This window comes from Felis catus, chromosome D2 (assembly GCF_018350175.1).
Source record: "Felis catus isolate Fca126 chromosome D2, F.catus_Fca126_mat1.0, whole genome shotgun sequence".
Classification (NCBI taxonomy): domain Eukaryota; kingdom Metazoa; phylum Chordata; class Mammalia; order Carnivora; family Felidae; genus Felis; species Felis catus.
In genome coordinates, this window is record NC_058378.1 from 18,311,213 (window position 1) to 18,324,588 (window position 13,376).

Genomic DNA, 13,376 nt, shown 5'->3' on the forward strand with positions numbered 1-13,376 from the left:
ATCCCTACGTCCAGCCCACGTTCAAGGGGAGGGGAATCAGAGCCCACGTTCTGGCAGAAGAAGACTGCCAAAGAACTGGTGAACGTGTTCTGAAACCACTACGTTCATTCCATGCCCAAGACCTGAAGGGTGGCGGAGGGGAGGACAGAACACGGCTACAGCCCAGTTATCCACACATGGGGGCCACGAGGCGATGAGAGCCCGAGAGCAGAGTCACAAAAGGGTCAAGCCTGCGCAGTAAAACGTTCCCTCATCTCACGTGGACCTCTTGTCCACAGGCCAACATAAAGACTACTGCCACTTAGGGTAACGTGTTTGGATCCCAAATCACCCCAGAAGCAAACATACCTCCACGCGTAAAACCAAGACGAGAAAGGTGGATGCACATTGTGGGCGCATCAAAGGCTGCCTTTGTAAATGTTAAGTGGCTAACACTTGTATTTGGTAACAGAGATAAAAATATCACCATGGGGGGGGGGAGGGAGAAAATAAATAGGTTGTTTTTAATCTCCCGTTACTGAAATATAGTTTCTCACTGTTAAAATTTTTTCAGCTGACGAGACCATATGCTCGGAGGCAGATTAAGTAACCAAAAATACCTTCTGAATGACTACTTGGCTTTTTTTCTCCTCAATTGTCTACTTTCCACTGTTACTTAATGACTGTTCAGTAGCACCTCGACCACAACCAATCCGTACAAAAACATTCAAGTTCTGGGGGCGGCGGTGGAGGGGAAAGGCCAGATTTGTTGAAAAGATGTGATCATTTATATTTCCACAGCCCAGTGACACTGAAAACTAACTGAATTGTTTACCTGGGGGCAAATAAAAAAAAATTGTTTTTTAAATATTTTGGAGAGAGAGAGAGAGAGAGAGAGAGAGAGAGTCAGAGCGTGAGTGGGGGAGGGGCAGAGAGAGAGGGAGACACAGAATCTGAAGCAGGCTCCAGGCTCTGAGCTGTCAGCACAGAGCCCAATGTGGGGCTCGAACGCACGAACCATGAGATCATGACCTGAGCCGAAGCTGGATTCTTAACTGAGTCACCGAGGCGCCCTGCAAATTAAAAAAAAAAAATTTTTTTTTAACGTTTATTTATTTCTGAGAGAGACACAGCATGAGCAGGGGAGGGGCAGAGAGAGGGAGACACAGAATCTGAAGCCGGATCCAGGCTCTGAGCTGTCAGTGCAGAGCCCGACGTGGGTCTCGAACCCACAAACCGTGAGATCATGACCTGAGCCGAAGTCAGATGCTTAACCGACTGAGCCACCCAGGGGCCCCCACCTGGAAGCAAATTTTTAAGAGTCGACTTAGTTCCCTGCTAAAGACCAAGAATTCCCACACCCCAGCATTCTCACTATAAAGTGATCTACAGAGGAACCAGAAGGACTATTTATTGTTTCTAATGTTTCCGGGTGGGTATCCCCCCCAAGAATAGTACCGGGAAATAATTCCCTGGTCTTCTTATGAGAGGATGAAAAAAACCTGCTGATGTGAGGTGTCACTATGGAAATTCTTCTTTCCAAATAGGGTGTGTGACCTGTTAATAAATTGGTGAATGGAATTTTAACTCACCGGGAAACAGTCTAAAAATGTTAGAATACCCAAGGAAAGCCCCTTTAGTTAGGCTAGTAGTCAGATCACTTTGAACCCTGACCAAACATCTGTTAAAACCAGAAGCCTGTACCCTACAAACACTATGCATTTATAAAAGAGAGAGCTTCTATAACATCATACAGCAACTACACTTAAATAACATTTTTTTAAATCAAAGCAATGAGACATGACAGTAATTAGAGGAAAAAAAAAAAAAAGATTTCCACTTCTAAATAAGTTCCCACTGAAAGCAATAACTTAAGAGGAAAAGTATTCCCCTACCTCCCAATCAGAATAGAAAGGGAGCATAACATACTGTAGAGACCAGAACTATGCTGGCTCAGTCGCTCAACCATTTCTGAATATTCTCCAAGGGCACCAGTGAGAACTCCCCCACCCCAGGTTTCATTGCTGGGGGAGAGCTGGTCACCCAAGCTGGAGGAGTAGAAAATGCTGAGGGTGAGCTTCCAACAGCAACCTCCGGCCAGTTTCCAAAACCTTTATTCAGGTTAGTGTCAAAACACAGGAAGGGCTGAAGAATCGGGACCTGTGTAGAGCAGCGGGGAAGGAAACAAGACAGAAAGCCCAAGTCTCCCGGCTTTCTCCAAGGCCTGGTCCTGCCCCAGCCAACTGAATCACAACCTCTGGGGATGAGATCCAGCTGGACTGTTTTCCAGACGCTCCCCAGGCAGCGCTAATGCACAGTCAGGGTTAAGAGCCACCAGTCTCGCTGATGCACTTACGGTCTTTCCCATTCACGACTCCAACTGAGCTCATGAAACCCAATGCTGCTAAAATGGAAGGGCCAAGTGTCTACGGTGGGTTCAAGTCACAGGCTGCTTCGTACATGATCGCTTGCTCACAGATGAAAAACACACTATGATAAAGGTCACGGCTTTGTTTGGTTCGCAGCGTCGTTTCAGAGAAATGCAGGCTGCCGAGCAGTACCGTGGGGGCTGCTGGTTATTTGGAAGCTGTAACGATCCCGTGGACCAAAGTCGTGAGTCAGAATAGCACTGCTATTTCTCCCCTGTTTTTTAACTTTTCTAACATGCAGAGGGCCAGGGGCATCACCCTGCCCACTCTCTCCGTACACGGCCAATTGCCTTAATTTAGTCATCATCTTCCTGTTTAGATCCCCGTGGCCACGTACAGATGCAAGGTCCATCGGTGCCCCAGTCCGCTCAATCCAGAAACTCCAGAACCTGAGACGCACCGAGGAAAGGTTTTGGGGTGTGTCGTGGGCACGGCAAATTGATCCGTCCTAGCCCACGAAATGTTGCCAGGGCTCCGCTAGACTGTAAGGCACCAAACAAGTTAGACATGAAGTCTCATCACTGAGAACATCAAACTTGCCTTCCTCTGATTTGAGGGACCTGCCTTCCCTCATTAGCTCATTCACTGATTGGTTAACAGGTATACGTCTGTTCCTTCTGTGGTCTTCCTCCCCAAAACCCTTAACCCCAGTCTCATCAGGAGAAAAACATTAGACAAACCTCAAACACGGGGTAGTTTTGTTTGTTTGTTTGTTTGTTTTTTTACCAAATCCTTGACCAGGACTCCCCAAAACCATCCAGGTCACCAAAGGCAAGAAAGGCTGAGGACCGTCATAGCCCAGAGAAGCCTAAAATGATCACTCAAAGAAAAACTCAAGAAATCTGACTAAAGTAGGGATTCCAGTTCATAACAACATATCAGTATTGGTTCTTTAACTATAATACATGTATCATACTCATTTTTTTAATGTTTATTTTGAAAGAGAGAGAGAGCATGTGCACACACGAGGGAGGGAGAGAGAGAGAGAGAGAGAGAATCCTAAACAGGCTCCGAGCTGTCAGTGCAGAACCCAACGTGGGGCTTGATCCTATGACCTGTGAGGTCATGATGTGAGCCTAAATCAAGAGTTGGGACGCTTAAGCGACTGAGCCACCCAGGTGCCCGGGTAGGATACCAATTTCAGATGGTCGTAATAGGGAAAACTGGGTGCAGGGTCTATGAGACTCTCTGTACTAAGTTCCCATTTTTTTTCCCTGCAAATCTAAAGCTATTCTAAAAAACAGTTTAAAAAATTTTTAAATTAAATGTGTGCAGAGATCTTATTTACATAAAAGGAAAATAATTACATTAAACACTCCTGGTTCAACGTCTGTCAACTACGTATTTCTAGGGTGTCTTGTCACTTTCTAATAGCAATTTCAATCCCACTCCCTCTCCCGGCAGGGAGCTAAGGTGTGAATCTCTTGATAAATGCTGATTTTAAAGCCAATTTTTGCAATGAGACACAGAGCCCAGGAGCAATCTATTTCACACCACCATTTTCTCTTTTCAAGAGCAATCAATCCACCCTAAACGCCCATGCTCACAGTAGATGACCAAAGCACTAGGTGGCCCAGGGCAGGGGGGGGCACGAGGCAGGCTATTAACATGCAGCTTTTCTGCATCCCTGCTCCTAAATAAGATTTTATGAAGCAAGACGGCTCTGGGGCCAAGTCATAAACATTCCCGAAGGCAAGAGCAGCAGTTTTTTAATCCAGAGCCCCCAAGTTAGCTGAGCACCTGCTATTTTAAGGAGTCGTTTACAGCCTCATTTTTTTAATCGCGTGATCGGATTCCACCTCTTTCTTCCTAGAATCAGAGAAATAGCGTCTCCGATTTCGGGGAGGGAGGTCTGCGACAAAGCCGCTTTCTAACTGCTGCTTCTTGTTCTGGAATTTTCAACGTTAGCTGAAGCAGGTTCTCTTACTTTAGAGAAATGATGAATATCCGCAAACTTGACAAGAAAATGGCTTTTTAAGAAATGTTTATTTTGGAGAGAGGGAGCGTGTGCACAGGCATGAGCAGGGGAGGGGCAGAGAGGGGGGAAGGGAGAGAATTCCAAGCAGGTTCTGCACTGTCAGCGCAGAGCCCGACTCAAGGCCCGATGTCACAAACCGTGAGATCATGACCTGAGCTGAAATCAAGAGTTGGACGCTTAACCAACTGAGCCATGCAGGCGCCCCAAGAAAATGTCTTTTTAGAAAAAAAAATGGGTGTTTTAGAAATATCATTTCTCCTGTGACGTGTGCAAAAATCAACTGCGTATTAAAGTGTTAATAAATGATGAATTCCCAACAGAGGAGAAAAAAGGGGTAAGAGAGAGGTTAAGCAGGCAGTCAGCACGGCAAGGTGTCGAGCAGCCAGCAGGGACAGACAGGTGGCATCCTCACCAGCCTTTTACCGCCAAGATGTCCCCCCCCCCAACCACTGCCCTCTACCCACGCTGCCCCACCTTCTCCCTCACCCCGATCACCACCAGGATTCCCCTATGCCTGGCAGCAGCCGGACCTCTCTGTCAATACCGTGGCAAAGCTGCGTCCCCGCTTTGCTTCAGCTGAGAGGTGTATGGGGTCTCACAGAACTAACCGCGCTGCAATGCTTGCTACCCTGTCAAAAGCAGGTGCCACTAACTCGTACATTTACTGATGAAATCCCTCCCCTGGGCACCTAAGGTCCATACAGTTGGTTCCTTCCTTGCTCGGTTCTGTAACCACTGGCGTCAAGAACTAAGAGAAAGAGCCTCCCTGGGCATCAGATCTGTTTTCAAGAGCATCTCCGGGAGAAAAGTGAGTTCTAGAATGACACGCCTTAGGGGCGCCTGGGGGGCGCAGTCGGTTAAGCGTCCGACTTCAGCCAGGTCACGATCTCGCGGTCCGGGAGTCCGAGCCCCACGTCGGGCTTTGGGCTGATGGCTCAGAGCCTGGAGCCTGTTTCCGATTCTGTGTCCCCCTCTCTCTCTGCCCCTCCCCCATTCATGCTCTGTCTCTCTCTGTCCCAAAAATAAATAAACGTTGAAAAAAAAAAATAGAATGACACGCCTTAAAGCCCTCCAAGGGGCCCCGGGTTGGAAACTAAATGGAACATTTTCAATTAAGTTTTTGTCCCTCCCTTACGTAATCCCAGAGCGTGAGAGTCAGAAGTTCCTGGTGGCACAGCCCAGGTACAGCTGACCAGGTGCGAGTGGGAGGGAGGATCTCTTACCAAACCCTCGCCCCATACCCAGCACTGGGCCGGAACTGGTGTTTTCTCGCTTGCTCCTCTGCCCACCAAGGCGGATACGGCAATTCTTCCCCACCCTGAGGCTCCCCTCACGGTACCTTACCCGTGCCCCTCAAAGGGGAGACGCTCAGTTCAAGTACAGCTCGGATTTCAATTCCTTTTCCTTTGGGGACAATTAAATTCAGAGAGACCTGGGCATTGGAAAAAGGAAAGAAACAGAGAAGCGAGGGGGAGAGGAGGTGGCTTCCCCAAAGCTGCCCTGGGATAGAAGGGGAGGGTAGCGGGAGCCCAGCACACCTCCACGGCCAAGGCCAAGGCCATGCAACCTGAGGGCTGAGGAGGGAGGTGTTGGGAAAATGTATGATAATTCGTGGCAAGGTGAGTAGGTAGGACGATGGTGACCCACGTGGGTCTTTTCAGAAAACCAATGAATGTGGCCGGAGGACCGGAAAATACCACGTATGAGGCACGCAAAGCAAGGAAAACACACTCAGGAGCATCTCCATGAGGTGGTGGGGAGAAACCATCTCAAGTTTCTAACAAATAAGCAGCAGCACACGGGAACTATACAGCATTCACCTTGATTAGTTTAAAATTTACATGTTCTCATGAGCATTCTCTTCATTCAGGGCGCGATGGCTCCCTGCCCGCCGTAGGAACGAGACCCCCCCAGCCCTAGGATGGCTGGCCCAAATCTGTTTTTTCTCACCGGGACTTCCTTTTATTAGTTGCAAATTCTTCTTTCACAAAGGATTTGCGCAAACAGAACACGGTCATACATCGTTAGCCCAACTTTACGGATAGGTAAACAGACGGGGAAAGTAGGTTGCCGTAGTACAGCCTGAGCCCGGGTTCCACGCCAGCCTGTCCCCAAACACTGTTTTCTTCCACTGCGCCACGCTCTTTTCTTAGGAGGTTATTTAGATCAGATCAGAGGGGGCCAAGCGGGGCGTTCGCATCCAGCCCCTAGTTTGTGTGGCACGTAGTGGAGCCCTGCACCCCAGAACAGGGAAAGCCCCAGCCCAGCCAGCAATGTCTGGTCCAGGGATGCTGGTTGCCCCGGGAACCTCCCTCCCTCTTGTGTTCTGCCAGGGGACAGGACGGACAGTGCCGGTCGGGGGCAAGCTGTTTGATCCCTCAACCCCTGGCAGGTTTATTTACACATCTATTCTCTGCCTGCAACAGCTGGGACATTTTCCACACTATTCCAGCATGCGGGATTACAACATGGGTTGCAAACATCCCGTTATCTTATTAAAAAGCAAAAGGAGACAGTGTAGATTACCTCAACCTGACCGGAACTCAACTGGGTACCACGTATCAAGAGCTGGAAAGACACTTAACAACCTTTAAGCTGAGAAATCTCATTTCTGTGAGTTTATCCTAATGAACTAACCCGAGATCAGGAGCAAGTGTTCTGCATGAATGTTGTAGCATTGTTTCTGAGAAAAAAAAAAAAAAAAAAAAGAAAGAAAAAACTTAAAACAGTCCCCAGTAAGCAGGCTGCTTAAATTGTGTTATAGCCCCTCAAAAGAGTATTATGCAACCATTAAAAATTATAATTATAGGGATCACACAGCCATATGCAAATGCTTATAATGTGTTAAAGGGAAAAGCAGGAAACAAAATTTTATGTACACAATGAAACAACTATATAAAAATACGTAGCCATATGGATTAGCTTGGAATGAAATGCACTAAAATAAAAAAGGGTTGTGTTAGCGTGAAGAATAATGAGTTTTTGTCTCTACTTCTCAAACTTTCTGTCATGTTTTTAAATTACCTTCATGAATAATAAATTTAAACACAGACATGTTTAGGTTGGAACTTCAAACCTATGCACTATTTCATATCATTAAGGCATTATGGCAGTTGGCTTGTATCTGGCGGCAGGCTGGGAAGACCGCCCAAAGCAGCTGGAGGACCAGGGGCGGCACAGGAGCTGTTTCTAGAAAGAGGTTGTGAGCCTGGCCTCTGCTCTCAAGGCGTTAGGTGAAGACGCTATTCTAGAACCCAGGGAGGTCTCCATCTTCCCTCAGGAATTGGGAAGGTCCCTGCTGTCCCAGACAGGGTTTGGCTCTTCCAGGCCTGCCGAGGGGCCCTTCTTCTCTGTGTCCATCTCCTTCCCTACCGAGCATTCCCTCCAAGAAACTGGTCAACAAAAGACGAAACTGATCTTGTGTGCTTATGGCCACTGCTGGCACTGACCTTCGGAACTAAGAGGTACACTGGACACGAACCTTGAGTTCGCAGGAACCTACGTGCTCAACTGCCCCTGTCCCTCCAATGCAGAACATGGACGGGATGAAGCTAACAATAGCAGTGCCGCCACCTCCACAGAACTGACATACAGAGAAGTGGGGCCGCTCTGCGCCACGAGTGGTAGGGTAGCTGTAGGATGCTGCCTCTCTCATTCTTCACTGAGATGCGGTATTAACTCCCCCATTCAAAGACAAGAAAACTGAGAACCAAAAAGAGGATCAAAGGCAGGCAGCCGCGTCCAGCGTCACACCCCGCTCTGAGTGGTCCAGGGTCCGTGCTCTATCCACAACGCCCAGCCAGTTCAGGGATGGACTGGCTGACCCAGTGCCTGCTCGGATAGTTAGAATAGCTAAATCCGGCTCATCTAAGTGAAGTGTCTGGCTCACAGTTTGTTAGACAGTAAGTGGGGGCCACCCATCCTTCCTCTTACCGTCTCTGATTCCATTTCGGAAAAATTGTAAGTTACGCTAATGTTGCGTTTCAAACGTTGTTCTCCTTACTCACACGCTTTATCTCGTTTAATCATAATGGGAAAGATGGGGAGAAGGCGATTTGCTGCAAAGAGCTCAGGCCTTGCAGGCAGATTCAGATTTCCTGAGCCGGAGCTCACGGCTACAGGAATCATGTCTTCCATCCACGGTGAGGTTGCAAGAATTAAATGAGGTAACATGCATCATGATGCTGCTGGCAAGGACTGACAGTAGGTTCTCAATAAAAAGTGAGCCGCTGTCCCACACAATCACCTTATAAGTCATACGGCACTCCATTTTGTAGCAGAAAAAACTAAAGCACAAGAAATCACCTGAGTTACCCAAGACCCCATAGCTACTGATAACCAGTCACAAGCCTTTGTTCCACTGCAGACCCACAGAGTCTATGGAATTCAGGAATCACCACCAAGAAGTGCAGACTCCACAGAATCTGTCCAAGTGGTGCTCGTATCTCATCTCTGCACTGAGGTCTGAGAAATTAACACTCTCTTTCAAAGTAGGGTTTTGTTTTTTTAATGCTGCATTCCAAAGAGCCTATTTACATGCTAATTTACTCTCTACAGGCCAAAGATTGATGTGTCCATTGGCTTTGAAACAAGAAAGAACTAGATGCAAATCCAGGTTCCAGAACTTTATAAATGATCCATCTAATACTTTTTTTTTTAATGGTTCTTGTTTGTTTGTTTTTGAGAAAGAGTGAATATGTATGAGCAGGGGAGTGGCACAGAGAGAGGAAGAGAGAATCCCAACCGGGCTCTGTGCCATCCGCGTGGAGCCCAACACGGGGCTTGAACCCACAAACCGTGAGATTAGGACATAAACTGAAACCGACAGACGCCCAACCAAGAGCGAGCCACCCAATCACCCCACAGTCTCTCTAATTCTTGGCTGCATTATCCAGAAGGCTAGACTCTGAGAGGATTAGAGGAGGTGTATGGGAACACCGCATATGTTCCGATATCCAAGCCACATCGTAACAACCTTGACGATGTGTCTGACCAGATATAGTAAGTGCTGGGAGGAACGCACTAGAGAGCTGGCTGGCTTACATGGTTGCGAAAAACGGCAAAGTTCATCTGAGTCCAATCAAGCAGGACATGCAAACTCACTTTCATTCCTGTGTACACGGGCTTATGCAATAGCACTATAACCCTGAATCTTCCCAGCACAACTTCCCAATGAACTAGGAGTGCCGGGAAGTTTTTAGTTTTTAGGAAATTTTGCTAGTGGGTCTTACCCAAGGTTTATACCCGATCTGCTTCCAAAAGGGATTGGGTAGCTTAAAACCAAAGACCTAAATAGCAATGTAAAAGAGATGAGACACCGAGACTGAGGAAATGAGGAAGCAAAATGCTGTGGTCGCCTTGAATTTTAATTCTGAGCTTCCCAGGGACAGAAGTAAAAGAGGAGTAAGGGGAACGAGAATTAGGATATAATGAGACTCCGTCATAAGCCAGAATATATGGATGCAAGTAACCCGCCAAAGACAAAATGGTACGTCATCAAGTCGGAATCTCAATTCAGACCAGACTCCGAAGGCTATGTATGCTGCAACTAACTGCGTTTTCGGCTCCCAAGTGAAGTCATAAGTACCTCAAGAGAGGCTGAATTTCTGGTGGAAAATCCGCAATTTGTCCTGAAAGTAACGGATTGGTTGCAGTGGATTAAACAGGGTCACGTTTCTCGGCTCCTCCTCCCACGGGCGCTGGAGTAAAAGGGCCCTCCCCTCGCGGACGCTAGGCTTGGCCACGTGACCTCCTCTGGCCAATCGGAAGCCTGGGACCACCAGGCAAGGCGGGGCTTGTAACCGGACTTGCCCTCTCGGAACACAGCCCCAGGGACCAGGTCACCACGTTCAGGGTGACTTGCCAGGCAGCACCAGATGACGACAAGGATGGGGAATGAAATAATACAGGAAATCCTCAAGAGCAGCTTACACAAAACAGGAAGCGATCTTCCGTGGCCGTCGCCCATAAAAAACCTGGGGGCGCGAGGTGAAAGGCCAATCAGTCAACGGATTCTGCATGAAGCAAAACCAGTACCGTCCACACAGTCGGAGCCAACAGCCCCCATTTTAGATATTATACCTCCCCCTGAGCAAACAGAAAAAAGGATCCAGGAGAGCCTGTGTATCAGCCGGGCTGAGTTTCTGCGCTTCAGAAGCCATCTCTGATATAGTTATGCATTTAACAAGTTTTGGGTTTTTTTCTTACTTAATGCTTACTATACGCCAGGTCCTTTGCTAGCTAGCTGGCAGACAGGCAGAGATAACTGTGCATGGTCAGGCCCTGTCGCCGAGAATATCACAGGTGTAGTGAGTATAAGGTGTGTGCTGTGCTCTTGGGCACGACCTAAGGCTCAGCTCTCATCCGTAGAGTGGGGACAGCGGTCGCTGGTCACCGCACGGGATTTCCTGCTAGAGTGCCTGACGGATACTATATATTCAGTAACATCGGTACTGCTATTAAAACTACAACCTTGAAACTCGTGAAGTATCCCTTCCCTATGATACGGACGATGGGCTGGAGAAGTCATCGGTGGGAGGAAGTGAGGAGGGACTTTGAGACGACAGTGGTCATCCTGCAGAAAAGAGAGGAAGGTCTGACCAGTGAGCAGAGACTTAGGACACTGGCCCAGAAGCCAGGGAGGAAGCACCCGGGTGGGTGGCTCCTGGAGAACACACCCCACGAGGTTATGACTTCAGCCTCCTTGCCCTACCCTCCAACGCTCTCGGGAGTCATTCTGGGTCACAAGGCAGGAACGGAAGGCCTGTGGGCTAACTCTTCCAGAGCTAGAAACAAACTGGCAAACAGGGCTTGGCCAAGGGCTTGAGAAAGCTGGCACTCCCCCAGGATTCCGGCTCCCGAGAGGCATCTTGGTCTACCAGGTACCAGGAGAAAAGGGACGAAGGGAAGAGGGGGAGCACTGTGGCCAGAGCCAGCCTGCCTACAAGTGGTGGGGAAACTCCATTTCCCTCTCGGAGCCGACCAATTTTCACCTGGCCCTGCCCCACTTGAGACATCCAATTCGGTCTCCACTGCGTTTAGTGGTACAGCTACCCAGTCGGAACCAAGATGGCCCTGGGTGATCTGGCACCCCGAGGCCACCGCACACGCCACGGTTCCCTGTGGACGCGGTGTGTGGTCCTCCGGCTGGCCATGGCAGCGTCCGGCCCTGGGGCCAAGCACAGAGCAAAGTGACCACCCTTTTCCCACTGAGAAAAGTCTGGCTCGTGTGGTCCCAAACGAGACTTCAGTTTTAAATGTTTTGCGCAGCCCCGGCTAACACGCCGAGCGGGGATCCATGTAAAGAAACAAAATAATTAGGCGAACGTCTCTCGTTGACCCCAGTCTCACACGAGTATCTCCTTTCTTGAGACCCTTCTAATAAACTCCAGGGATTACTAAACACGGGAGAGAAAGCAGCAGGACAACTTGGCTTCAAGGGCAAATACAAGTCACGCGCATATAACATTTCTGTGGAGGCAGGAGCAACCAGGAGGAGAAGGGAAGACAGCTCCCTGGGTAAATAAAATATCACATCGATTGCAGCCCAGAGTGCAGGGCGGCTGGTGTTCTCCCCGGGGCTGGGCAAGCTCGCATGTTTACAGACGACAGGTGAGACAGCACGCTTGTGATATGGCTCTATTTCAACCCCGGATTTTTGTCTCATCAAAAGACAGTGTCGGCGTCCTCAGCAGACACGTGGGGTCTGCCCCTTCACCCACTTCAGGCACGTGATGCAAGAATCAACAGACCGCTGCACAGGCGCCAGCCAAGCCAGCGGCAGGGGCCGGGGCGCCGCGTGGAAACACTGCCTCGGAGGCCGGTGGTCCACAGCTCTGCGGATACGGGGGCAAAGCCATCAGACAGCATTTGTCCAACCGACTGTCGGTGCACAATTTTTAGCCGTGCTAGGATGGCAAAAGGCACGAGCTCCTGAGGGAGATTGAACCTGACTTGATTGGCCTCCAGGGAGAGAGGGTAGGGACTCTCACCATAGGCCAGGCCGGCTGTCTCATGGGATGTTTCAAGAACTGCCCGCCTACTGGCCAATCCTGCTCTCAGGGGAAGAGGGGGCCCTCTGGCTAAAAACGTTCTGCAGACCAGCCACCGGTCCAGTATGCAAAGTCTGGCAGTGTCACAGGACGCCTGAGCTTTCGCCCCAATATCGGGCATTTTTCCAAAGCAAAAGCCTAGGGACTTTGCATCTTAGTGTCCCCATCTCCAGAAAGGGGAGCATACGTTAGCGATGGCCTCAACCCCCCCACCCCTCCACGTTGTCCTCAACAGATCCGCTGCGTGCAGGCTTGACCCACAAGCTGGAGAAACGCACTGGCCCCTGGCTGGGCCCTTATCTGTCCCCTGTGCGACACGAAATGCCACCATCACCCTGCCGTCCACTGGCTGGGTGGTCCTGAGGGCTCACTGTTTTATGTTCCCTCAGGTACAGACACTTCCTATCCCCCTGCAACCAGGCTCCACCCGACCCACCTGGGATCATTTCTTTCTTTAAAAAAAAATTTTTTTTTTAACGTTTATTTATTTTGAGAGAGACAGAATGCGAGCAGGGGAGGGGACAGAGAGAGAGAGTGGGAGACACGGAATCCAAAGCAGGTTCCAGGCTCTGAGCTGTCAGCACAGAGCCCAACATGGGGCTTGAACCCACGAGCCGGGAGATCGTGACCTGAGCCGAAGTCGGACATTCAACCGACTGAGCCACCTGGGCGCCCCATTTTTTTTAGTATTTATTTTTGAGAGAGAGAGAGAGAGAGAGAGAGAGAATGAGCATGAGCGGGGGAGGGGCAGAGAGAGAGGGAGACACAGAATCCGAAGCAGGCTCCAGGCTCTGAGTTGTCAGCACAGAGCCCGACCCGGGGCCAAAACCCACCAACTGTGAGACTGTGACCTGAGCCGAAGAAGGACGCTTAATCAACTGAGCCACCCAGGCGCCCCACCACCCGAGCTGACTTCTTACTGACCCTCCCAACTGCCCA

General features: G+C 49.4%; 1 protein-coding gene across 3 annotated transcripts in view; it reads right to left on the reverse strand.

Moving 5' to 3' along the window:
• The window catches only part of GALNT2 (polypeptide N-acetylgalactosaminyltransferase 2), a 193,696-nt gene that overhangs the window by 100,063 nt on the left and 80,257 nt on the right, over positions 1-13,376 (reverse strand). Inside the window, exon 1 of one of the 3 annotated variants that reach the window (XM_006937791.5) lies at positions 2,336-2,362. The exons of the other annotated variants lie outside the window; for them this stretch is intronic. Coding sequence (XP_006937853.1) covers positions 2,336-2,347 — 12 coding nt within the window. The 5' untranslated portion in view covers positions 2,348-2,362. Of the gene's footprint in view, positions 1-2,335; positions 2,363-13,376 lie in introns of those variants that run through there. 3 annotated transcript variants of the gene reach the window in all.